General features: G+C 37.4%; 1 protein-coding gene across 1 annotated transcript in view; it reads right to left on the bottom strand.

Annotated features, from left to right (window-relative positions):
* The window catches only part of man1a2 (mannosidase, alpha, class 1A, member 2), a 137,507-nt gene that overhangs the window by 100,941 nt on the left and 9,671 nt on the right, over positions 1–26,895 (bottom strand). The window contains exon 3 of the mRNA XM_073845986.1: positions 4,393–4,651. Coding sequence (XP_073702087.1) covers positions 4,393–4,651 — 259 coding nt within the window. The remainder of the gene's footprint in view (positions 1–4,392; positions 4,652–26,895) is intronic.

The following is a 26,895-nucleotide window of genomic DNA, read 5'->3' as shown; positions in this document are numbered from 1 at the left end:
GACTTGATAAATATATCGATCTATAGAAAGCTTTAAAATTACTACTTTAAAAATAAATGATTAAACCGAAGAAAAAAAAAAAAAAAAAAAAAAAAAACTTTCATTATAAAATCACCAGATGCATTTCTCTCTAAAGGCGCATCCAATCAGGCGATGACGAGTCAGGATCATTAACTTCATCTTTGCGATACTTACTCAGAAAACACTAGTTTATTATTAAATAATTACAATATCACCTTACCATTAATGTGTCGGGGGGAAATAGTAATTACTTTTGCAGGTGCTTTGTGGCAAGCTGTAGCCTACTGCATGCACCTGAACGCGGATCTCTTCCAGCTGCGCTGAAGGCACGCTCGCTGTTAATGCTGTTGACGGGACACTAAACACTGTCGGAGCCGCTCTTGACAGTCGCGCTAGCCTGGTTTCTGCTCATTTTTTTTCATGACCATAATTAACGGATGTCCAAAATATAATAAGGAGAAGCCTAAAATAAGGCCAAAGCCCGGCCCGCATCTAAGCTATGGCGTGAAAATTGTCCCAAAGCCTGGCCCGAGGGGCGTAAATCAGTCGGGGCCCAACAGGCCTGGGCTGAAATGCAGGGCTTTACTTTATCAATTGAACACATTCTTGCTGAATTAAAGTATTAATTTCTAAAATAATAATAATAATAATAATAATAATAATTTTGAATAAACACTGTTCCTTTTTTAAATTTATTTAAAGAATGCTGAAAAAATAATCACAGGTCCCAAAAATATTGATGATAAACCAGCATAATAGAATGATTTCTGATGCTGAAAATTCAGCTTTGCGGCACAGAATATATTATATTTTAAAGTATATTAAAATAGAAAACTGTCATTTCAAATTGCAGTAATATTTCACAAAATTAGTTTTCTCAGTATTTTTGATCAAACAGATACAGCCTTGAGAAACTAGCCAATGATGCAAATTGAAGGCTACACCAAAGGTGGGTTTAGAAAATTGGAGTAATGTGTTTTGAAGTAACAAAGTGCATTTAAATGAAGGCAGGACACACACGTCCAGAGAGCAAAAAGAGGTTTAAGGCCCCAAAGTGAGCAGCAGATGGCCCCGCTGTGAGCAGTCCGCTGAGAGATGTCGGGATGCTGGATTTCATCCTGCAAGGTATTCATACAAATGTATCTATCTATCTATGTGAGTGTTTGTACTGAAGACAAAAAAAGAAAAGGTGGTTGATATCTTTTGATAAATGGCAGACGTCTCCTCTATAACCTGTATAGCACATAAAGACTCCATATTCCCCGATCTAAGACATTAACACACAGACAGAGCAGATGGCAGCGCCCTGTATTCCCTCATCCACATCACTCCGCAGACCTCTAATTACGGCTAATTTTTCACAATTCATTCTTAACCCTGGGTAAACAATCTTGTTCCTTGTTCCATGTATCACAATGTTCACATTGTTAGTAACTAATCAAATGTTTTTCATGCTACATTTGTAATCACTGGGTTATTTATTTGCATATACTACTACTAATCAAATCGCTTTTACTTATATAGTGCTTTATTCAATAGAGACGGTTTCAAAGATTTATAGTAAAAAACAAACAAACAAACAAACAGATGTAAATTTAATCATGCAAATTTAATCAAACAAGACAAACTGGTTAGTGGTTGCTAACAAGTGGCTACAGTACATGTGGCTACAGAGTGAGTGGCTACCCACTAGTCCTTAAATCTGTTTATAATCACGCTCTTGCAAAACATTCGAACAGTCTTTTCAAACTTTTCAGTCGATATCGATAACTATCATGATATGGTTTAAATCTTTATTTCTTTCAAGTTTAAAGGCAGATTTTTGCTCCTAAGTGAAAGTTGTAGAAAGCAGACGTGTGCTTTCAACTACTCTTATCTGTTCAGAACATGAAAACAACTTTTGCAATTTCTTTCTTTCTGCAATATTATTAATTATTATTATTAATTATTTATTAATTACATTTTTTGTCTCTTAAAAAAGCATGTTTGACCATTGCAGTATATTGAGATGCAGATGTAAATTTAGATTCATTATAACAAAAAATAAAGTGTCATCTGTAAAATTTGTAACAACCTAATTTTTATATGACCATTGATATATTAACCATTGATCTTCCATAGTAGCATACATTTAGATACATTTTACAGCACCTCAATACCATGGTAAAAATATAACTATATGGTTTCTATGTATTTATATGAAAACCAGTAGCCTAAATGCATTTATTATAAGCACTGTAGCTTAACCACAAAAATACTGTAATTATATTACTTATTTAATATATTTAATACATGTCTACATTAATATAATCAAATTATATATGAATATCCCACATTTCTGCCACAAATACCATGGTGCAGTTGTTACTACAATAAAACCATGGTAAATAATGGCAATTGTAGATTGAAAAGCCTTCTGACTGTATGGTTGCTCACAGTGTTTCTCCTGTTTGTCAGCGCCGTTTCATCTGGCTTTAAACTAGTTTAAAATCACATGCGTTCTTCGCTGATTCAATAAACTCTTATTACTATTATCAATATTTAAAACAGTTGAGTAAATGTTTTTCATGATTCTTTGATGAATAGAAAGAACCAAAGATTTATATATAAAAAGCATTATACACTATACTATTCAAAAGCTTGAAGTCATTATAATTTTTTTTCTGGTGAAAATCAGACCAACGTTCTAGGAGGAGTTCTAAAAAGTAGGTTTTGTACAATATTCAAAATGGTGGACAGAAAGTTTGGCATAATTGGTATCAATGTTCTCGGCATGACCCAAGGAATATTTTGAGATCACTTTCATTACAATAAGCCATTTTCATCAGAAGTTATTAGCATTTTTCAAAATTTCCTTATAACATTTGACCACAAGGTGGCGCTGCCACCAAACTTTTTGAGTACTGTCAGGACATGGTGCCGGAGACACATACTGAGTTTGTAATGTCTGAAGATGATCTGAGCCAATTTTGGTGAAAATCAGACAAACCGTCTAGGACGAGTTCGAAAAAGTAGGTTTTACGAACAATTAAAAATAGAAAATAACTAAACCTGACAATTTTTGTATTTTGGACTTCATTTGACCAAGGATTCAGATAAAAAAATTATTTTAATTCTGTGCCTTATGGTTCAAAAGATATTAGCATTAACATGAGTGAAACTTTGGACAAGTGGTGGCGCTACAGAGTTTGAGTTAGAGACTCCAAATTTGCTTTGGTTAATGTTGAGACTGTCCTCTATTGGTCCTTGGCCCCTAATAATACATGTTTTTTGAACAGCAAATCAGAATATTAGAATGATTTCTGAATTATCATATGACTGGAGTAATGATGCTAAAAATTTCGCTTTGAAATCACAGGAATAAATAACATTTTACTGTTTATGGATCAAATAAATGCAGGCTGGGTGAGCATAAAAGAAAAAAAAAAAAACATTACAACTTACTGTTCAAAAACTTAGAAGTTTTTGGTAGCGTTGGTTAAAATTGGTTGGTTTCTGTTAAAACTTAATGTCTTAAAAGTGCCTTTATCCTGGGATTTACAGAAGGCATTAGCCAGAGTTTAGCTGCACGGTGAAAAGCTCTACTGCAACAGTCATCTCAGTTTTACACTCAAAGACACCAATTACTCCTGGAACATAACCATCGCACACTCTTCTGTGGGAACAAAGCGATCATTCTCCAAAGTACTAAAACAAAAGAAAAACATTTATTTCCAGGTTTAGGAGCTCATTAGAGACAAGCGGCAATTTGAAAGCGAAAATAATGGCATTTACTGCAAGCAGTGCTGACTCATCATCTGGAGCCCACAGGCTGTTGAGCTTTATGCAAGAGGTCTTAAAGTGTCACCGCCAACTAAAACACATTAAACTTGATCAATATTAAAAGTCAAATAGATCTGAAAATTATCTGTGTCAGTAACAAGAACGGTGCAAGAAATACCTAAACCCTGAGTATGAGAGCTGGAACAGTAACAACTCTAATAGACATTTTCCAATCTGCTTCATTTAGGAACAGATCTCACACAGTAAGACATTTTGTGGTACATCTGGAAGAGCGAAAATCAAACTCTGCATTACATCAGTAGAAATCTGTAATGGCGTTTTTAAGACAGTCTGTTCCAGTCAAGCACAAATCAGCCAGTGGCTATAACTCTCTCAGAATTATTCTCATCCAAGATTGCAACCCACTTTCAAAAGCTGATAATTATACCTGTGGAGAGCCCGGTTTGATTCAAAACACAAGAGATTAAATGGGCCAAAACTGTTCAATTTAAAAAGGAATGTGAAGTAATTAAATGAGAGAGAACAAAAACAATTTCCGTTCATTTCCAACCAAAGCATGACACACACAGACACGCATACTTCTCTCACCTCTCTGATTTTGTCCCGCTTTTCCTTGGTGTCAGGGTCCCCTGGGTCACCATCGTTGACACCCACTAGTTTGGGCATAGGTACTGGAGGCAGAGGTTTGGGTCCATCTTTCTTCTTGAGGTCCTCGGCTACCTTGGTCTTCTCTGTCTGGATCTCTGCCTTCAGCTCCTCTTTGGATTTACGGAGCTTTTCCTTGGCTTCCTGCAGTGCCCGCTCATGATCTGCCCGGATCTTGTCACGAAGGCTCTCCTCCTCCTCCCTGCAGACGCACAATGAAATATCTCAATAAAGAGTACCTTTAATTGCAATTTAAAGGTGACATAATGAAAATCTGACTTTTTCCAAGTTTAAGTGCATCTACTAACCCAGAAAACTTGAAAAAAGAACAACCTAGTAAATCTTTTTGATAAGCCTTCCTCTGAAAACATGTGAAAAAAATGTGCCACTTAGATTTCGCTCCCCTTGTGACATAAAAAAAGGGGATCTTATAATATTACTACCCTTAACCTGCAAATTTCCACCCATGGTGCCGCCATTTTGTTTTTGCAAGCAACAGCAGTGCACCAGCTCTAACGTCATGGCAAAAGTTGAAGCAAAGCATGCTAACTGTTCTTTCGTTGGATGCACAGACGAGCAAAGAAAACTATTTAGAGTCCCAGCCTCAGAGGAGACAAGAGAGCAGTGGATTTATTTATTTATTTAGTGTATTTTACGCTGCTGCCACACAGATCTAATATAAACATGCAATGCAGATGTTTAACTTCACAGACATAACTAACAGCTTTTTTAACTTTAACAAAAACTTGTGTGCATTTGACAGTTTAAGCGCAATAAGACTTGAACGAGAACTAGTTTTAGCTGTTTTCTGTGTGTATGTTTCGGATGTTTGCGTTTAGAAAACCGTATATCAGAAGTTTAAACTAATATGGTTTAAAACGCATGCTTTCAGCATGATAGACATGCATGAAAATGCATTCTGGGGACAACTGAGACTTATATTACTCATAAAAATAAAAATATTATCTTGTAAAAAAGAGGCACAATAGGTCTCCTTTAAAAATTAAAATAAAACAGGAGCCATATTTTATTTATATAACATGTTTTATAAAATGTTCAAATAATATAAATTGTTAATATAGATGTTTAGTTTATACTGCCAATTTAAAAGTTTCAGGGCCAGTAACATTAATTTTTAAAGAAATGAATACATTTATTCAGCAAGACCTTGGAGTTAAAATGACAAAAAAATATTTGTTACAACAGATATTCTTTCAGATAAATGTTCTTTTGCACCAAACCATCATATATTTACAACTTAGTTTAAATTCTGTTTTTGATTTTAAAAAGTATTTATACAAATATCCACAGAAGGCAAAAATGAACTTCACCCACAGAGGACAGTACACCAACAACAAACAAACTTCATCAATCTCTCCAACAAACCAACATGGGTTTATAATCTCATAAATATCTTAGGGTTCTGTTATAAATCTTCCAGTCAGGATAAAAATGGTGAAATTCGACTGCAGGGACTTTTACACTGCTCACAGCTTCTATAATGAGGCAGACAATCTACTCACAAGCATTTCTTTGACAAAAGAAAAAGACGAAGCATCTCGACATCAGCTTATGTAATGCCGCCGAGCCTGCTTTCAGCACCGCTGCTGAATCTACAGCACCACAGCAAAAGAAATGACACTTGTACGTTATGAGCTTGCAGTCTGAATCAAAAGTGACAGGTTAAAAGAGTCAACTGTTAAATAAAACAAAAGACAATAAAAAGACATACGTCTTTCAATTGCATTGACTTTTCTGGCAGAAAATGTGAAAACAAACATAAGGGACAGAGCTAGTTTCTTAATGAATCAGTCAGAAAGTTAAATCACTCCACTGAATCAGTAGTTTTTGTATAAACATCTGACTAAATAAGCGAACAACAAATTTGAACTTCCATTCATTTTCGACATATGTGACCCTGGACCACAAAACCAGTCTTAAGTCGCTGGGATACATTTGTAGCAATAGCCAAAAATACATTGTATGGGTCAAAATTATTGATTTTTCTTTTATGCCAAAAATCATTAGGAAATTAAGTAAAGATCATGTTCCATGAAGATTTTTTGTAAAATTCCTACTATAAATATATAAAAATGTAATTTTTGAATAGTAATATGCATTGATGAGAACTTAATTTGGAGAAATTTAAAGGTGATTTTCTCAATATTTTGATTTTTTTGCACCCTCAGATTCCAGATTTTCAAATAGATGCATCTCGGCCAAATATTGTCCTATCCTAACAAACCATGTATCAATAGAAAGCTTATATATTGAGCTTTCATATGATGTATACATCTCAGTTTTGTAAAATTTAACCTTATGACTGGTTTTGTGGTCCAGGGTCACATATAATGAACAAGGCGTGTAAGATACATACTTAAGACTCTGTGGCTTAAATTACCATAATTACTGGCTGTTTGACAGAATGCCTTGCAATGGGACTAAATATTAAGTCTTAAAACAAACAATTCATTACAAACAATTATTTCGTTTATTATAATTGTACTTAAGAGCAATTATGGGGTGGAGTGTGGGAGAATGCACAAGAGACTTATATAATACAAGCCACAAAGGAACATAACCCAATGCCACACGCACGCACGCACGCACACACACACAAATAAAGAAGAATAAGGGTGGAGACAGAAGATTTTTAGGTCTTGTGAATCAATGAAGCACACCAGACTAAAGAGAGAGCAGAAGGGGATTGTAAGGAAAAGAGGTCAGGTGGATACAGTGACACAGACAGTGATATGCTGGGGCGACGCGGGTTATCTCAGACTGGTTCGCTCATTGTTATATACGGCCTGGAAACCCCAGGTGACAGCGAGACTGGGTGGGGAAGGACGACAAAACATCTGCTCAACTACACTGGCTTAACTATCATTTTAGTGCTTTACTTAGTACCGACGATACTTGGCCACTCTTTTGCGTCATAGTGCTTTATTAGCTTAAAAGATATATGCGACAGACACTAGCTTGATTGTACCAAAGGATAAGAGCTGTAATTACAGTAAAGCATTACTGAGTGCTGATGTGCGCATTTTTGATGCGCAGGTTAAATGGCTAGTCTGCAAACAGCGGCGTGCGTGAACTGGAAAAATGTGGGCACTAATGGCTCCTTGCGAGGGACGTGAGAGCAAAGGGCTTCGCTAATGACAGTAAACACCAATAACACTCTGCATTGCATTAGAGTAGAAACATCTAATGTCTATGGTAATGCTTCACTATAATGGATTCACCTACAAATCTCAGCCTGCAACCACTCGCCCCCTCTCACATTACTCTTTTGGATTTTTTTTTTTTTTTGTTTTGGCTGCATTATCTCTCTCCCTTTGAAAGGCTTTCTCAAAGCTGTGTGATTTCATGGAAGGCTCATAATGTCAAACATGCAATTAGGAGCATGTCAACATTTGTCTGAATCAATTATCCCAACTGAGACAAAGTCAGTCCAGGGCAAATCAAAGTGTGGCTGCATTAACATGTTTAGCTCAATCCGTGGCGTACGATACTAATTTTCATAAGAAATTCCATTATTTCTAGGCATTATGTGAACCCACCTACAACGTTCCCAAACTAGCTCTAGGAGGAATATTCTTTGGAACGTAAAGTCGTCATTATATAAGCTTCATGTAAAAGTACTCCATGTATATTTTCAGTCTTGCTTGATAAAAATAGTAAGCACTTTTTCCAGTAATTGCTATTTGCTCTGAAATGAAAACTAAAAAAAAAACATCATTTTAACCATCGCAGTCAAGCATTTATTCTTTGTGCTCTTAAACTCACAAGGAATGGAACGAATAGTCTTTAGTAGTTTGAAAGTTCATACATCTCTTGTATACCACCCTTACAGAACTTTAACATTCAAGTAAAAACTGCATTTATGTTAGCACAATATTCTTTATGTTGGTTAATATAAAAGGGGACATCGGATGTCCATTTTCCACAAGTTGGTATGATTTTTAAGGTCTTCATGAAATGTCTACAACATACTGTGGTTAAAATTTCTCAATGGATGTGTAAAACAAAACACTTTTTACCTTTTTACCAGCTCTGTTTACAACGAATGTCTCTTTAAATGACTTCTGTTCACTTTCACATCCAACTACAAAACACCTGCATTGCTTATAGGGGTAGGAATCTTTTGATACCTCACGATTCGATTCAAATAGATTCTTGGGGTCCCGATTCGATTAAAAATCGATTCACAATTTTATGATTTTTAAAATCACAATTCACAATTAAAACAAAACTAATCTCTCGTCAAGAGAAAATGAAGACTCAGTCACTTTTAAATCCAACAACAAAACACCTGAATTGCTTATAGGGGTGAGAATCTTTTGATACCTCACGATTTTTATTCTAATCGATTCTTGGGGTCACAATTCGATGATTAAATCGTGTATGTGAGGTAAAACAGAGCTGTATTATCATACTATATACATTTAAGTGTGTTTAAAATGTTGTTATAATGCTACTCTGTGCGTTCGTCACCTGTCTAATAAATTGCATAATTTAGGGTTACTATGTTTTCTACAAAATAAAACCGGAAAAGGGTGTATGACGTCATTAGCAGGGGACGCATAGAGGACAGGTCCGTGTCCCTAGTTAAAATAGCTTATTTCTCTGAATTTAAACATTCTTGGAAACATTTGGGATAGTGTAAGTACACAAGTCAACAAAATATATAACACTGTTCTAGTGGTTTTTGTATATTTTAATCATACATATTGTGCCTTTAAAGAAACATACTAGTTGATCTCATTACTGTAATGGATACGGTGAGCTGATGCTGTTGTATAATGGATGTTAGATGGCATTGCCATGCCAACAGAACACTGGTAAATTCGGCAGAACTTGCCATTGTGAAGAGATAAGCCCTGATCTTATTACACCCACCACAAGCAGGTGTTAAGATGCTCCGCTTCCATCAGTTTTGTGCTCTCAACACCATCTACCATCAACCTACCCACACATCCATTTTCAAAGCTCAGCTGCTTCACTAGTGAGAGCTTATCGTAAAAGTACACCAAACACTGTCTACAACAGAATGGGTCCAGAAGCACTTTTGGAGCCGTTATCCCCCATGTGTGGCTCCCGGGGTGTAAGGCAGGTTCTCATTCTGGAACAGCAGATTAATTCTGTACGCCTCAGGAGACCCAATCCATCTCAGACAGACCCATTCCTCATTAGGCTTTGATCAGGACTCATTTTCTGTCTTGCTCACATGCATAGACAGATACGAGATAAAGACAGAGGGAAACACAGAGAGAATAGAGACACCCTGATATGCAGAGCTTGAAGAATTCAGCAGTGTTATTAAGGATTTAGAGGAACGCATTGCTTAACTCGCCCACTGATAAAACAGCTGACTGTATGTGCTTTCCATTAGTATGTAGTGTAGCACGGATGCACAGTGCCAGCAAATGTTTATGTGAACATACTTGCGCGCAATCCCCTTGAGAACTGAGCTCATTTTCGACAAAATACCACCTACACCTGCGGAGCCACGTGGCTACTGGCCCATTTCACAGAAATGAGAAAATAAGGTCAGCAACTCATATTTCCAATATATAGTTCAGGAAGGGCCTTCTTCCTCACCCTCCCCAACATCCCCTCCCTTTTTCGGCTCGTCTTGCCTTTCAAGAGTTCAAAGACACAACGCTGTGTGGCGGTTTCTTACTGTATCACTCTCAGCCTGAAGCTGCTCTGGGGAATAACAGCCTCCTGGTATCAAATGATGCATACAGGTCTGACTACAGCCCTTTAAGTGGACAGCACTTGAGTGAAGCGGAGCTTCTCTTTACTCCATCCTACATTTTTCATGTCCCTTTTTGAAAAACAAATCTCCATGTCATACGTTCCAGTCCTATTTGATGTAAAGCTGCCTCATGAGGACGGACAGCTGTGAGCAGTGGGCTCTGTCATCTTTAATCATTTTAATGGAAAAACCAAACTGGAAGCAATATTAACCATGATTTTTGACACTGCTATCTTGACTCATTTTATAATTGCTATCTTGACTTATTTTTTTAATGAGTTTATTTTTTTATTTCCCATTCCGAAGTTTAGACTTCTGGTTCATTAGCCAACATAGGGAAATAACAAGAAAAAAAAAAAAACTTGCATTTTGTAGTAAAATTGTTTGCACTACAAACCAGTGTGTTCAAAATTCATGAAATTCATTCTTTCGTACAGCTAAAAATAGGAAGCCAGACCAATAAAATTTGCAAAATATTTACAGGAAGAAAAAGGTGGATAGCACTATCATGTAAGGCATAAAACGCATTAGGGCTGGACAATTTTTCCATGTTGGTCATTTTGTTTTTTTTAATCCTGTAAATACGTTCCCATTAAAAACATACTGCGCGCAAGAAAACTTGTCCGTAGTTTTACGTAATCGACCTATAAACATTCAATGACTGCGAGCTGCATTGCACATGGGGCTGAAATGTCGGCTATTATGAAAAGTATACAAATGGCGGCAATAACAACGTATTTAAGAAGAATAGTGTAAGCAGCACTACACACCCACATGAAAACAGCCGCATTACCAGTGTTTATCATAGCAAAGGCAACATATTAGATGAATTCCGTGAGCACCGGAAATTATGGAGGACACAAGAAATCTCAGATCATAATTCAGGTCATTGCTCGTCTTGAAAAACTGTTTGATGTTTGTCGTAGATGTCACACTGTAGGACTGTGTGCCAAATCTTCTGACACTGCCAGAATTTTGTCGGAGTGCTGTGGCACGCATTTCAGATGCAAAGATGTGTTCTGTGTGAATGGCCAGTAAGAATCTAGCTAAAAAAAATAAAAATACAAACAACACAAAAATAATGACTTTCTTCTCCTACTCAACAAATTTCAGGATCAGAAAGCTCTCAGATTTACTAAAAAAATTAAAAAATTAAAAAAAATCTTAATTTGTGTTCTGAACATGAACAAAGGTCTTACGTATTTGGAACAGCATGAGGGTAATTAATGACAGAATTTTGTTAACTAGCCCAAAAATGATTTAACCAATGATTTAGCTCTGAAATATGCTCTGCATTGTTTTTGCTCAGTCACAACAGCTGCCCCCTTCAATTGAAATTTTCTATTACCTCTAACTGCGATGAAACTAAATTATGTTTTCTGCAATAATAATTTCATTATCACTTGTTTGAGCAGCACATTATGATATGGACAAGTCTTCATCTGTTTCCGTGCTCCTAATGGGGACCTATTATGCCCCATTTACAAGATGTAATATTGGTCTTGGGTGTCCCCAGAATGTGTCTGTGAAGTTTCAGCTCAAAGGTCCCCCACAGATAATTTATTATGACATTTGGAAAATTTAATTTTTTGGGCGTGTCCAAAAAAAAGGGGCTGTTTCAGTGTGTATCACTTTAAATGCAAATGAGCTGCATATTCCCTCCCAGTCTTCAGAAGAGGGTGTAGCACATACACCTCTACTTTGCATACCTACAGATACAGTCGGTAGAAGCAACATGACTGAGAGCTAGAGAACCAGTGTCTAGTTGTGCATATGGGAAGCCAAACACACTGAAAGTGGGATGAAACAGCGCTATGTTATAGAGCTAATCAATTAAAATACTGTTGTAATATACGCACACAAATACAATTGAAATGTTTGCTAAGAACTATAAAGACTTGACATTCACAAAGCAGTCTGGAGCAAAATGATTTGCGCAGACAAACATATTTAGGTAGATTTCGAGGCGCATTAACTTTCAAATTTTTTTTAAAATCCACTGCGTCCTTAGTGGTTCAGATGTTGGGAGAAAATAAAGACTCTTGCTGCCTTCATGTGCTATCGTAATTATGGTAAATAGCAAAATCCGACATCGAAATTGCACATGAACACCCACTCATGTTGTAATTTCCACTGGAAAGCTCGAAAATTATGATACCCGAGCTGCCGAGATTGGGATAAACTTTGACCTTTCAACATGGCGGACAGCAACGAAACTATACTGAATGGTAGCATTGCATGATGTTAAAAGTTCTCTGCTGTTTAGTTGGTTAGTTTGTAGCCCCCATAACGCTGGGGCATAAAGAATCTAATAACGTCGCTATTTAAACGTAGTGTTGTCTTTAAAAATACCATTAAGAGAAGATGCTAGCTCGTCGTGGCTCGCCTCCAGTAGGGTGCTGTGCGGTACAGTGTTCTGAAGGAGGCAATTTTCTCATGTTATTTTATTCGGTCTGTTTTACCAAAGTAGCATGTGAGGACAAATTCCAAGTCCGCCATGTTTCTCTTCACAACACGACACACTGGTAATTTCCACTTCACAAGTGGAAAGCATCATCTTTCCCATATCACATGAAGGCAGCATCAGTCTTACATCCAAACAAAGAACACCAGGACTGCTTACAAGACATTGTTGACGTTACAGCTGCTCAAGCACAGAGAAAATGGAGGATAGTGTACAACCAAAGACAACTTGCTGAGGGCAGAAACTATAGCAATGCAGGACGATCAGTCAGCGGTCGTGGGTAGGGCCTAAACAATGTGATATCACACTGGTTTGGGAAACGAAACCGCATATCTAATGAAACTGGATTGGTTTAATGGGGATTAAAAATAGGGAGTGAGCGGATTTGTATCATTGCAGGGTGGTTGCGTTCACACACTGCCAACACTTTTATGTCCAAACACCATTTAAAAGTGGATTTTGCATAATAGGGGCCCTTTAAAAGAAATCCATCTCCAATAAAGTTTTTGAGCTCAGACATTACAAATGTACCTGCCTCTCAAACTTAGGCAGGAGCAGGAACATTTTTCACTCTGATCAAATCTCTGACATGCCATCAAACGTAGCTCATCCAATTTGAAAAAAAGTATCAGCACATCTAGAACTAAAATTGAAAATTGCACTTTCTCGCTTTTAGAGGCGCCTTGAGCTCCATGTCAGGTTGGCAGGTGTGAGCACTAACTCAATTAGCGCGAGTCACAGGGCATCTGTTACATCAGCCCACCACAGTGACACACTTACTCGGAGAACATGAGCCACGTCCACTAATCTTCCACAACTCGACAGGCCAACCGCATGGGGAAGTTCACACTGCTCTACACTGGTCGAGAGGGGATTCCTTGAGAGACCAAATAAAACGACAGACTCAAAACCGGAAAGCCTTCTGGAGGAAATACATACCGACCAGCAAAGTTTAGTTTCGGTTTCCCTGAGGAGGAGGTTAAGTAAACTTGTCAGACGTACTTTGATTTCAATAGCGTCTGAATCAAATATGGCTTTCTTACACAAAGCTCTGTAAATATTACAGTTGTGTGGTTAACTCGCTCCATCCTATGAGAAATCTAATCCCATCCAGTTATGAATAACTGCACAGTGTGGCTATTTTCCACAATGCTTCTCATTTCTTTGTTGGATACTGTAGCTATAGCTAATTTTCCATTGTGCGCAAATCTGCCTGATGCCCCTTCATTATGAATTCAGACCTTTTGCCAGCTTTATGAGTAAAATAACAGTTGGTGGTTCATGCACTGCCTGCTGGCATCCCATCTGATGTCAAAAAAGGCAAAAAAGAGGCAGTGAGAGGCAAGATATTTATAAATATAACTATAAATCAGCATGTTAGAATGACTTCTGATGGATTGTGTGACAAATGAAGACTGGAGTAACGGCTGCAGAAAATTGAGAGCTTTGCCATCACAGGAATAAATTACATTTTAGAAAACAGTTCTTTTAAAATGTCATATTCCAAAATGTTACTGTTTTTAATGTAATTTTGATCTAAAAAAATGCAGCCTTGGTGAGCATAATAGAATTGCTTTCAAAATATTCCTTCAGAAACATTCAAGTATCTTAATTATTTCAAACATAATCATATAATATCATAACTCTGGAGCAGAAAAACAGTTTTTTGAAGTAGCACAGGTATATTTGTAGTAATAGACAAAAATACATTGTATGGGTCAAAATTATCGATTTTTGCCAAAAATCATTAGGATATTTAGTAAAGATTATGTTCCATGAAGATATTTTGTAAAATACCTACCATAAATATATCAAAGCTTAATTTTTGATTAGTAATATGCATTGCTAAGAACTTCATTTGGACAAATTTAAAGGTAATTTTTCTCAATATTTTTATTATTTTGCACCCTCAGATTCCAGATTTTCAAAGAGTTGTATCTCAGGCAAATACAGTCGTGGCCAAAAGTTTTGAGAATTACATAAATATTGGAAATTGGAAAAGTTGCTGCTTAAGTTTTTATAATAGCAATTTGCATATACTCCAGAATGTTATGAAGAGTGATCAGATGTATTGCATAGTCCTTCTTTGCCATGAAAATTAACTTAATCCCGAAAAAAACTTTCCACTGCATTGTTAATTAAGAAGGCTTCAGGGCGTCCAAGAAAGTCCAGCAAGCGCCAGGATCGTCTCCTAAAGAGGATTCAGCTGCGGGATTGGAGTGCCACCAGTGCAGAGCTTGCTCAGGAATGGCAGCAGGCAGGTGTGAGCGCATCTGCACGCACAGTGAGGCCAAGACTTTTGGAAGATGGCCTGGTGTCAAGAAGGGCAGCAAAGAAGCCACTTCTCTCCAAAAAAAAAAAACATCAGGGACAGATTGATCTTCTGCAAAAAGTATGGCGAATGGACTGCTGAGGACTGGGGCAAAGTCATATTCTCAGATGAAGCCTCTTTCCGATTGTTTGGGGCATCTGGAAAAAGGCTTGTCCAGAGAAGAAAAGGTGAGCGCTACCATCAGTCCTAGGGCTGCACGATAGATCATTTCAGCATCGTCATCTCGATGTACGCATGCGCGATAGTCACATCGTGGCAGTCACGGTGCAGGGCAAAAAAAAAAAAAATTATGTGTGTCTGATTTAAAAATGTACTTTCTATATTTCTAAACTTTCAATTCACGGATCTATATTTGTCTAAAATAAAAGTAATTAACTCATGTATAAGGGTTCTTTAAAAACTACAATGCACACGTTGCTTCACCTACTTCATGCAAGCAGTCTCTGCGTGCGCATGGCGAAATGAGCGCGGGACGGGAGAAAAGCGCCGAAATGGAAGATTTGGTCGCAAAAAGAAACGCAACGTCAGTCATATGGAAGTATTTTGGATGCAAAAAGGATGCTGCTGACCAAAAATGGGTGCTTTGTCGGGAGTGCCTGGCAGTTGTTGCCACAACTCGCGGAAACACTACGAATTTAAGGGACCGTTCACATGTCGTGCCTAAAAACGCTAGACGCGCCGCTTTCTCCTTCTTTCCAAAGCGCTCTGTAACTTGAGTGGCAGAGTGGCGTCTGCCGTTGCTAAGCAACCATGACTCGCGCTCTCCTAAAGACGCGCAAGTTTCAGCAAAGATAAATAAACAAAGATAAATGGATTTCCAAAACTAAAAACTGCTTGCAGTAGCTCTGCTGCTAAAAAATGTTATCCCTGTAACAGCTATGATCAGCTGTTCCTCCATCTTGGCTAAGCTTTTAATGTTTTTCGTGAAAGGAAGAAGCTGATTTCCCTTTCATCAGGGTAAAAGCAACATTCATTATTAATTTCATATTAGAGCCTTGATTTGCCTGAATTGACAGTGAATAAGGTGAGTCAAACTGTTTATGAAACTACCCAAAATAAGCTTTAAAAAGTATTTTATTTCAGGGTTTTGATTATACTGTACTTGTTTTTTTATTCTTTGAAAATGCTTACAAAATTACCCCAATTATTCTTGAATTATTATTTGATTTTTAAGCTGTTCAAAACAACCTGATGAACATAAATGAATTTGTACACATCGCAATATATATCGCAAGAAAAAAATATATCGCAATGTAATTTTTTCCCAATATCGTGCAGCCCTAATCAGTCCTGTTTCGAACAGTAAAGCATCCTGAGACCATTCATGTGTGGGGTTGCTTCTCATCCAAGGGAGTGGGCTCACTCACAATTTTGCCCAAAAACACAGCCATGAATAAAGAATGGCACCAAAACACCCTCCAACAGCAACTTCTTCCAACAATCCAACAACAGTTTGGTGAAGAACAATGCATTTTCCAGCACGATGGAGCACCGTGCCATAAGGCAAAAGTGATAACTAAGTGGCTCGGGGACCAAAACGTTGAAATTTTGGGTCCATGGCCTGGAAACTCCCCAGATCTTAAAACTTCAATCCTCAAGAGGGGGGTGGACAAACAAAAACCCACTAATTCTGACAAACTCCAAGAAGTGATTATGAAAGAATGGGTTGCTATCAGTCAGGATTTGGCCCAGAAGTTGATTGAGAGCATGCCCAGTCGAAGGGCCAACACTGCAAATACTGACTCTTTACATAAATGTCATGTAATTGTCAATAAAAGCCTTTGAAACGTATGAAGTGCTTGTAATTATATTTCAGTACATCACAGAAACAACTGAAACAAAGATCTAAAAGCAGTTTAGCAGCAAATTTTGTGAAAACTAATATTTGTGTCATTCTCAAAACTTTTGGCCACGACTGTATTATCCAATTCTATCCATACATACAATGGAAAGCCTATTTATTCAACTGGTTTCATCACACACACACACACACACACACACACACACACACACACACACACACACACACACACACCTATATCCATAGGAAATGACTTTCTGCAACACCCACATCCAAACAATAGACATCCTCGCCTTACCAATAAAAAAAAAAAATCCCCTTCTCAATTCCACCCCAACCAGTAAATTAAATCCCAGATGTTAGTAATTGTACTTTTCCAAACATGTTTGACTTACCGCAGCACCAAAGGCAGAAAATAAATGCCAACTACCAAAGAATAACTGCCAGTCTGGTACTAATCACACTGGTGAATTGGTGAAAACCAACAATGAGCAGGCCCAGGTAAACAAGGGTATAGGCCGTTCTAGCATGGCGCCCTGACAGGGATAACAGGACACGGGCTGGCGCAGATCATAGTGCCCTCGAGTGTAAGAGGCAGATCAGACAGAGAGCTTGTGTTTGGCTTCTGAGCTCATGGTTAGGATGAGCTCTATGGGTCATGAGTGAAAGCAGATGGGCAGCAGGTTCAATAATATATTCAATATTATTTATCATTCACATTCAATTTGACCCTGCAGATTTTTCTTTTCGGATTTACCAAGACCGACTTACAGTTTGGCCAAATACAGTTGAAGCATTACACAGAGTTTCTGGAATGATGATGCAGTGACCAACTTGACGTTAGAAAGTAATGATTGTACACAAACAGAACACACTGTTCTATTCATGAAACCAGGGGATCTGTCTGAAGATTCAGTTCAACTGAATTTGTAAAGTACAAAACATACTGTCACAAAGCAAATGTAACAAACTGTCACACAACCCACAAGTGAGAAAGCCAAAGGCAAGCAGCAACGGGGGGAAAAGGTGTAGGTAGGATGAGAAATAAACCTGGTTAAGAACCAAGAAACTGCATTTCAGAAGTCTAGGTGCAAAAAAAGGTCATATTACATGCTAACGCACCTTAATTTGATATAAAAAAAAAACAGTCACAGAATATTCATGAAAATATTGACTAATTAAACAACTGAGATGCATGTATCTCAGTCAAAATCATTTTTTTAAACAGATGTTCACGCTGTTCTACTTAAATGTTTAAATAGGGAGCCTCAAGATGACTTAAAGGATGCCATCCAAGATGTCTTTCTTCAGTCAAAAAGAAATTAAGGTTTAAAAAAAAAAAAAAAAACAACATTTCAGGATTTCTCTCAATATAGTGGACTTCAATGGGAAATGAAGATCCAAACTGCAGTTTCAATGCAGCTTCAAAGGGCTCTACACGATCCCAGCGGAGGAATAAGGGTCTTATCTAGGGAAACGATTGCACTAGCTTGACTTAATGCATTACATAGTCACATTGGAAAGATCACACGTGACATAGGCGGAAGTTGTGGCCCAGTGTTTACAAAGCAAACGTGCAAAGATCAAACCAATACACCCTTTACAAAAAAAAAACCCAATGAGGTTGAATGATTTTAAAGTTGGAGGAGAAAAGAGTTTTTCGCCCTACAATACCTTTTTGAACAGAAGTACACAGACGAAGAACTAACCATACGTGACCTCTTCAACATGATCAAGTAATGCTTGAAGTCAAGCTAGTGCAAGATAAGTTGCTGGTTTGTGGTTAAAAAGTATATAAATTTAGATTTTTTTTTTGGCAAATGACAGATAGTTTCGCCAGACAAGACCCTTATTCCTCGGCTGGGATCATGTAGAGCCTGTGGACCTTCAACCCGTTGATCCCATTAAAGTCCACTATATGGAGAAAAATCCTGGAATGTTATCCTTAAAACCTTAAAATTCTTTTAGAATGAAGAAGGAAAGACATTAACATCTTGGATGACATGGGGGTGAGTAAATTATCAGAAAATGTAAAGAGTAAACTAATCCTTTAAAATTATTTAAAATAAAACAAACCAAGCATTAAAATTAGCCTAAAAACTAAAAATAAATCATATATTTCTAATTGTAATTCACCCCCATTAACAATTTTTGAAAACAGTTTTATTTATTTTTACAAATATACATTTTTCTAGTTAGCCCAAGCTCTAAAACATTAAAATCACCCAACTCTTTCTCTTTTATCCTTTTCCAGTAAATCACAAACAACATGAAAAACCATGGGGCCTACTGTTGTGGACCATGTCTTTGAGTCAAAAAGCTTAAAGTGTCACAACACGCCCCTGTTTCAGAGGTGCTTTTTCACAAAAAACTTTCTGAAAAGGGGCGGTGTTCACTGGGGATAAGGGGTGGGGTACAGTGTGGAGACAAGGCGGAGACTGCATTAAAGTGGGAGTGACAATAAGTGAATAAATTCAGCTAATTTGCACACTGACAATATAAACACACGCACGCCGAGAGCAGCAGCTACAGCGGTTCTGAGAGCAGTGTGTAAGTGGAGACTTCTACCCACCAGAATCCCCACACTTAGATCAAAGTGATGACAGTGCAGGTCCACTGCCTTATCCGTTTGAACCTTTGGACCCTCACGCGCATACACAAGAAAGCAAAGACGAACCAGATGAAGCGCCGATAGAAGTGTCACACTTAATAGCATTTTATATTTTTATAATAGTAAATGAACAATTCTAAGTTTATCTTGTATATGAACGCTACAAAAGTAAAGTTGACAATTTTTGTTTCACAGGCATTCTATATCTAGTTTGAAATTAATGTAATACATGTTCATCATGTTGTTATCTAATAATAGGTGTTCGTGTTCGGAGTCAGAAATGAGCAGCACAGTAATTACTGACACCGTAAAGGGTAGGCTATTTAAATAAAAGAACGCAAAAAATGGTGCGGTGTTTATAAATAATTTATATCAAAATTATTTATAAATAAATATATATACACATTATATATAATGTTTGTGTATATAGGCCTATATATAAAATACATATATTATTTTGAAACAAAATAAATGAGACTCAAACATTATTAACAAACGTGCGTGTTTATTTGAGCACTTCCGTCAGTGAACAAGCAGCCTACAAAACGCTAAAATAATCAAAGAAATAATACATATAAATAAGAAAATAGCCTAAATAAGAATGTTACATTGGCTATTAAACAAACATTCGTTGCAAAAACTACTAAAACCTCGCCCGGACCTTTTCTGACAGCTCATCAGAATTACTGGCCCGAATCCGACTGGAACTTTTTCTCTTCCCCATTACACAGCTGCTGTTTTAATAGCAAAGAGATTACATTTTTTTCGTTAATTTAGTTTATAAAGTTAATTTAGAAATATATTTGGAACACTTTTTATATGTTAAATTCAAGTTTTTGTTTTTTAAAGTAACGACCAAGCGGCCAGCGACAGACAGATCAATTTATCCTTCTCAAGTCATCGCGATTTAGATTTAGATCCACAGATATAAAAAACTTAAAGCATATCACAATATTAGTTTAATCGTTTAACCTTGTTAAATGTGTGCTATTGGGCGCATATCCAATCGTTTGTGCGGAGACTGAAAGCTGGAGTGCGCTTTGAAGAACATGAAGGCGCTGGTGCGATGTGAAACTTCATTTTTGCTCATAAAGGTAAGAGTAATATATCATCCGGAACTGTAAAGAAATAATTAAAAATAATTAAAATCGAAAACAAAACTCTTTCATTAGCTATAGGCCTAATCCATAAAGATGCATTTAGGCATTAAAGGAGCGTCCACTGAGCAAATGGCCAGTCAGGATCGTCAACTTTGTCTTTGCGACAAATATTAGTTATTAAAATATAATTCGAATATCTCCTTACTTTTCCACCCCGACACATCCATGGTTATTTTTGCTGGGGCTTTGTGGCCAGCTTTTACGGGTCCCCAATTCCAAAAACTGTCCGGTACGAAATGTTCCTTACAGACAAATTTGCTGTGTGTTTTCGTAGGACTCTTTAAAGGTCCCATATTGTACACATTTCTGGAGGTTTATTTTAGTTGTTGATGTCCTTAAGAATATATATTTGCGGTATAAGTGCCAAAATCCATCTCAATATATTTTGACAGCTCCTTTTTTAGGAGCTCTGTCAAAAACAGGTCGATTTTGGCCCATCTAATTAATATTCATGAACCTCTCACAGGTAACTACGGTCATGTATGCTTTAGCCGAGCCCAGAGCCATAGAGAGAGCCTAGCCTGCTGATACTCAACAAGATATTTCAGAATGATCATTAATGTTTTTTCTTTTTCAAACACCGAATGCAGTAAGCTACATAACTGTTGCTTTAGTAAAGCCCCTTTCACAATGCGCACTGATTCTGGAAAATTACGGAAACGAGCGCTGTGTGAACAAAAGCCAGAACCATAAAGGCAGTGTTGTAGTGATGATGCACGTTATCATGCGACTATTCACAACAAAAAAAATACGTGCAAAGTGGAATGAAGCAGCGATCGGGCAGAGCCAGCTCCTCACTATCAGCGCTGAAGCACAGTTTGTTCAGGTTAGTTTCAGTTTAGTGAAATGTACACATCGCATTACATCTCACATCCAAACGTCACATGTCTTTATGGGTTGTGTGTAAAGCACGCACAGATTCCGGAAAACAACTGTGAATGAACCAAATCAAACAACTCCGGAACAAATCATGGGAAACATTATCCGTGTATTTACCGGAATCACTGTGTGAAAGAGGCTGAAGTTGACGTGCCACTGGTCTCTTATATTCACGTTGTTCTGAAGCCTGTGCAATGATGTAGTTTCGACATCTACAGTAAGTATCGACTGAACAGGGTTTTCAGGGTGTCTACAGGTTTGACCAAGTTAAATTTAAGACATTTTAAGACTTTTTAATACCATTTTCAAACAAAATTTAAGACCAAATTGAAAGTCCTGCAAAAGTCTAGCACAAAACTATGAAGATATTTTAAATTATTATTTTATTTAACTGATTATTCTTGGGAATGTTCAACAGAAAACACCATTCCAGAAGAAGAAATTATTTTCTATTCCATGACAAAGTCAAGGCTCTCACACACTTTGAAGCCAATGTAACAGTGTAACAAACACGGATTTTGAGTCATGGATCGGATCATTTTTCGGATCAGCAAAAAAAAAAGTTAGTTTTTTCCTAATTACTGAATGCTTACTTTAGGTAGGCTACTTCTCATCCACAGCAAAAACTACTATCTGACCTAAAGTTCAGTAACAAAACAAGAACAATTACACAAATGACAAGTGTAAATGAATACAACATAAAGTTAGTAATAAAATCAATAACACTAGTATTCAGGAGGGGAAATTTAATAATTAATTGTAAAATAACTAGTGTTTCTCACTGCAGGTATTTATAGGACGCTGCCTCTTTAAGGCCAAATGCACGAACCGAATACTGGCACGCATCTTTTTCTCAGCTGTTTCGGTTCACTGAAGACATAAACGACTGTTAAACAGAATACCAAAACGGGTATTAAGACATGACTTGGTACGTTTCCGTTCAAATAGCAGTTAAAGAGGAATCAATCTGTGTGAATCGCGCCGCGCGCCTCTCTCTCCTCTCTCTCTCTCTGCGCGTGCTCGCGTCAGGTGTGTGCGGCAACGTAAAAACATGTGCTAATAGGCTATATGTCGAACGTCACCTGACCAACCCCGGAAAACAGGTCTCATTGCTTCTGCTTGTCGGAGAACGTGTTAATAGCCGTAATAAATAATGGCATTATCGACGGACTTTTAAGGTAATCAGTTAAACAAGCCAGCTGTTTATTGTGGACGTTTCATTCGATATTTATATATAAATGTTAGTGAAAAGAATAATTTAAAACTTTTATATATCAATCCACATATGTGATGGACATTGGTTATGATCATTTTTAGTGTCTACTTTGAATGAATCTTGAGTAAATCATGTTCATATTTAAAGAGGGATATGCAAAACGCGTGAACCGGAAGCAACGAGACCTGTTTAGCAGAAAACGGAAGCCTGTTGGGCATAACCCCTATTATAAACTTTTACTCTATGATGGTTAAACTTAACAGTTAATCTGCGAATCAAATGCGTGTAGTTGGGCGGAAACCCGCTAAATCTGGCAACACTGAGGCGTCGTCAAGCAAGCGCGTGTCTAGCAACAGAACAGATTTAGAACCTGCGCAGGAGATTCTCCTCAAAACGATAAACTTTTCCTTTTCAAAGTGTAAAAAATTTAAGACCCTTGGATTTAGATTTAAGACAAATTAAGACATTTAAAGGCCTTATTTTAGGACAACGGAATTTAAGACTTTTTAAGGATCCGCGGCCACCCTGGTTTTCTCGACTTGTTTTCGTGTTGTTGTTGCTTATGTTATGGACACGATATTGTCTGGGTTTGACAAAAGGAGCGTGGGACGTGCTTGGTGCTCGGGGTGGTGACTGAAGGCGGTGACTGAGTAGATCGGACGTCACATCTTTGCGGAAGTCACAGTGGCTCGTGAAAATGAACAGCTACTTTAAGCAGGCTGTGTGCAGTTTACTGTGGATTGACTGTTTTGAAACTCATATGGTAGTTACATAGCCCCTAGACCTCAGTTATCATGAAAAAAGCCAAGAAATTTTGATTTTGACAATATGGAACCTTTAAGCCAGCAGCGTGCCACCAAACTGTAGCTCTGGTCGCGTCACGGGGAAACGAAAACAACTCTTTTGTTTTGTCACAGTGAAGAAAGGCACAAACATGAACCATGACTCTGAAACAGCAAGCCAGCTATAACGAAAAATAGTGACAAGTGCTACTGTCCAATGCATAAATACTGCAAAAGCTCATGCAAAGCATGATGCAGAGATTGGATTAGACGAGTCCTTTGTCATGTATAATGTTACACTGCACATTAATAATGCTTAAAAGGGGGCATCAACCCGATGACGTAGATAGGTACTGTACAAGCCACGCAGCCAATGAGCGCTAAAAAAAAAAAACTGCGTCTATGTCACGGCCTCAAACGTAACTTTTAGAACCGGATGCATGAAATGGTCACAAAAAGCATAAAAATGACCAGTTTCCACTTTGTAATATATTTTGTGACAGCTATTACTGTTTTAAGCAGTGTGCAACATGTATCTGTTAACATCTCCAAAAATGTGTTTTTGGGTTTTGTGACCCTTTAAGAACCACCGCATTACACTAATGTGCTAATGCTAATTATTTCAACTGGACATCTGAGACACCACCTCATGACTGCAGTGTCAAACCGCTGTTGTATGTGCCCGTGTGAAAGTCAAGCTAAATTAACCATTCATGATGAGAACAGTAAACGGAATATGAACATGCCTGTATGCAAGCATGAGCGCCCATTTATTACCATCACGCTTGCCTGATGTGGAAAATGGAGCATGGAATATGACTATGCCATCCAAGGATTTGCTAAGCATGATAAATAAATGCAACTAAGTCTATAATTCCAGGCCCATCTACAATGCAGAGAACACACAAAGCTAAACACACACTGTCATGATGAGATATGCCATATGTACACAGCATAACATTAAAGAGCACAGCAATGACAGCTTAAGACAGATCACATGATCATCCCAAACACAGAAAAACTGTCAGTGATCATGTAGTCTTGTGTATTTAGCTATTCGAAAACTGTCTGATTAAGTACATGCTCAGAACTGATATAATATTATATAATGAAATAATATTATGAATAAACTACAGCAAATAATTTATGTCGCATTGTTTATGCTATAGACATCTGGCACTTAAAATCATGTGACTTATTACTTACAAGCACACTCTTATATACATATATGGATAGATAAATAGATAGATATAGCTAGTGCATTATCTCACTTGAACATGCAGTATGCATGACAGCACTTCAACCCTACCTTTGAGACAATGGTGCCATAAAAATGAAAATATAAACAAAGTAATATTTTATCAGCCCAGCGGGCTCATTTTCATGTGGTTAAGAGGCTGTGTTCAGTCCAGCCAGCATAATTTCAAGATGATCCTCAGTCACACTAATGCCTAGCTGAGACAGAGTCAGCATTTGCCACACATTTCCATAAGCAGTGAAAGCTTGGGTGAACACAGGAAAAAAAAACAAAAAAAAAAAACAATGCTTTAAATTCAAATGTTTTCAACAGTGCAAGACAAGGGATCACACTGTAAAAATGTGGGAAAACTGCTATGATATTAAAGCTCTGAATGCATGTCATATGGAAAAGAAAAGCTCTGACATTTTGATAACACCTCTTATGTTATACTAGGAAAAAAGTAATATGATTTTTAAGCAACCTAACAGTGCAAATTCATTATCAAAATACAAGCTCTCTTTTTTGGAAGTTGCATTCAAACCTCACTTGGTTTAAAATCTTTTCCAAATATAGAAGGCTGCATGAATGGCTCTTGATTCTTAAGACAGGTAGAACAAGTCACAGCTCAATGGCGAAGGCAGAAACAACACTTAGTGGCCCCTGTAACAACAAAGCAGCAGAAAACGCTTTTTCTCTGAAGTTCACTTAAACTCTCAATGGATTGTGGTCCACAGCTGAAGAAAGAAACAGGCTGCAACGTCTCAAGCGTGAAAGAAAAGCCTTTAATAATCTTGGCAGTACTGCTAGGGGACAAAATGAAGATAAAAACATCAATCTCAGAATAAGAGAACGCATAAAGATCCGTTTTCTCTCTATTTTTTCATAAAACATTGAAGGGAGTGTGTTTATGTGTAGGAGGTTCTCCTTGTGGTTAACATACACTTTTTAGAAATGGTCTTGGAACACTATAATTTTTATTCCTAAAAAGAAAAAAAAAAAAAAAGAAAAAAATCTCGAAGACTTCAGACTCTGAATCACTATTCGCTTCCATGAATTGGGGCATGAAAAAGCTTTCAGAGGTCACAGGACCATTAAGAACATCACAGACAGTCTGTGAACAGCCTGTTCACAAAGCTCACACCTACATGTGTGCTTGGCCTGAATAGCACATTTAAAGCCTTTTTCTCCTTCCATGAAATAGTCATGAAACACCTAGTGGTCTGCTACTTTCCAATTACATGGTAAGATTAATAGTATTAAGAAAGACCACATTTCATAACCTTTCAATCCCCGCTGATGTCACATCAGGCACACAGGCTCTTGGATAACGTTACCCAACAGCCATCAGTGATCATTTAAAGCTTCATTTTTGCAACCCACATTCAGGTCTCACTTCATTATGGTTTGTAACACTCACTGTTTATGGTCCAATTAATTCCTGACAGATTAAAATCAAGACCTACAAATTTTTCATTAAATATCCTCTAGAAAACAAAGTCTTAAAGCAAAATTGTTTACCGTTAATTAACTAATTTTAATGTGTTTGGTAAGTAAATCTTATCATGGTTATGTGAGTACCATGCAGTTATAATGTTTGTAAAACCACAATAAGCATTTAGTCCACTATAAATTCACCAATGGCATAAAAGCACTTCAGCTTGTTTTCTGAAAGAAATCATCACAGTAAAGATGATACACAACCTATTCCAAGGTTTTTCAACTCTAGCCCTCAAGGTCTGCCTTCCTGCAGAGTTTAAGCTGCGTTCCATTTGCCTCGGATGTCACACCTGAGTTGAAAACGTTTCAGTACACAAGTCAGAAAACAAAGATGGACGTGTCTATTGATAGCAATACCAGTCGATAAAAAAACATTTAAAGGCAGTAGCAATGTAACGATATTATCAATATCGTGGTATTGCGAGAGCAAAACTCTCCATATCATCGTGGTCACATGACGAAATGAAACGTGTAGTTTTATTAAAATATATTTCAACTTCTTATTCTAACATAAAAGGTCTTGTTGTTTTGTGTTATGTTTTGCGCAGTATCTGTCAAATGAACTAAAACCGAAAGCACAATATGAATTAAACCCTTCAAGTTTTCGCTGCACGTTTCAAAGGAAAGCACACACTGTTCAGGTGATCAGCTCGTGAGCCGGTGTTTTCGCACCTCAGAGCGGCTCAGTTTACAGTGAATGCAG

Source organism: Garra rufa, chromosome 8 (genome assembly GCF_049309525.1).
Source record: "Garra rufa chromosome 8, GarRuf1.0, whole genome shotgun sequence".
Lineage (NCBI taxonomy): Eukaryota > Metazoa > Chordata > Actinopteri > Cypriniformes > Cyprinidae > Garra > Garra rufa.
The sequence above is the reverse complement of the archived record's forward strand: the minus strand, read 5'-3'. Positions and strand labels throughout refer to the sequence as shown.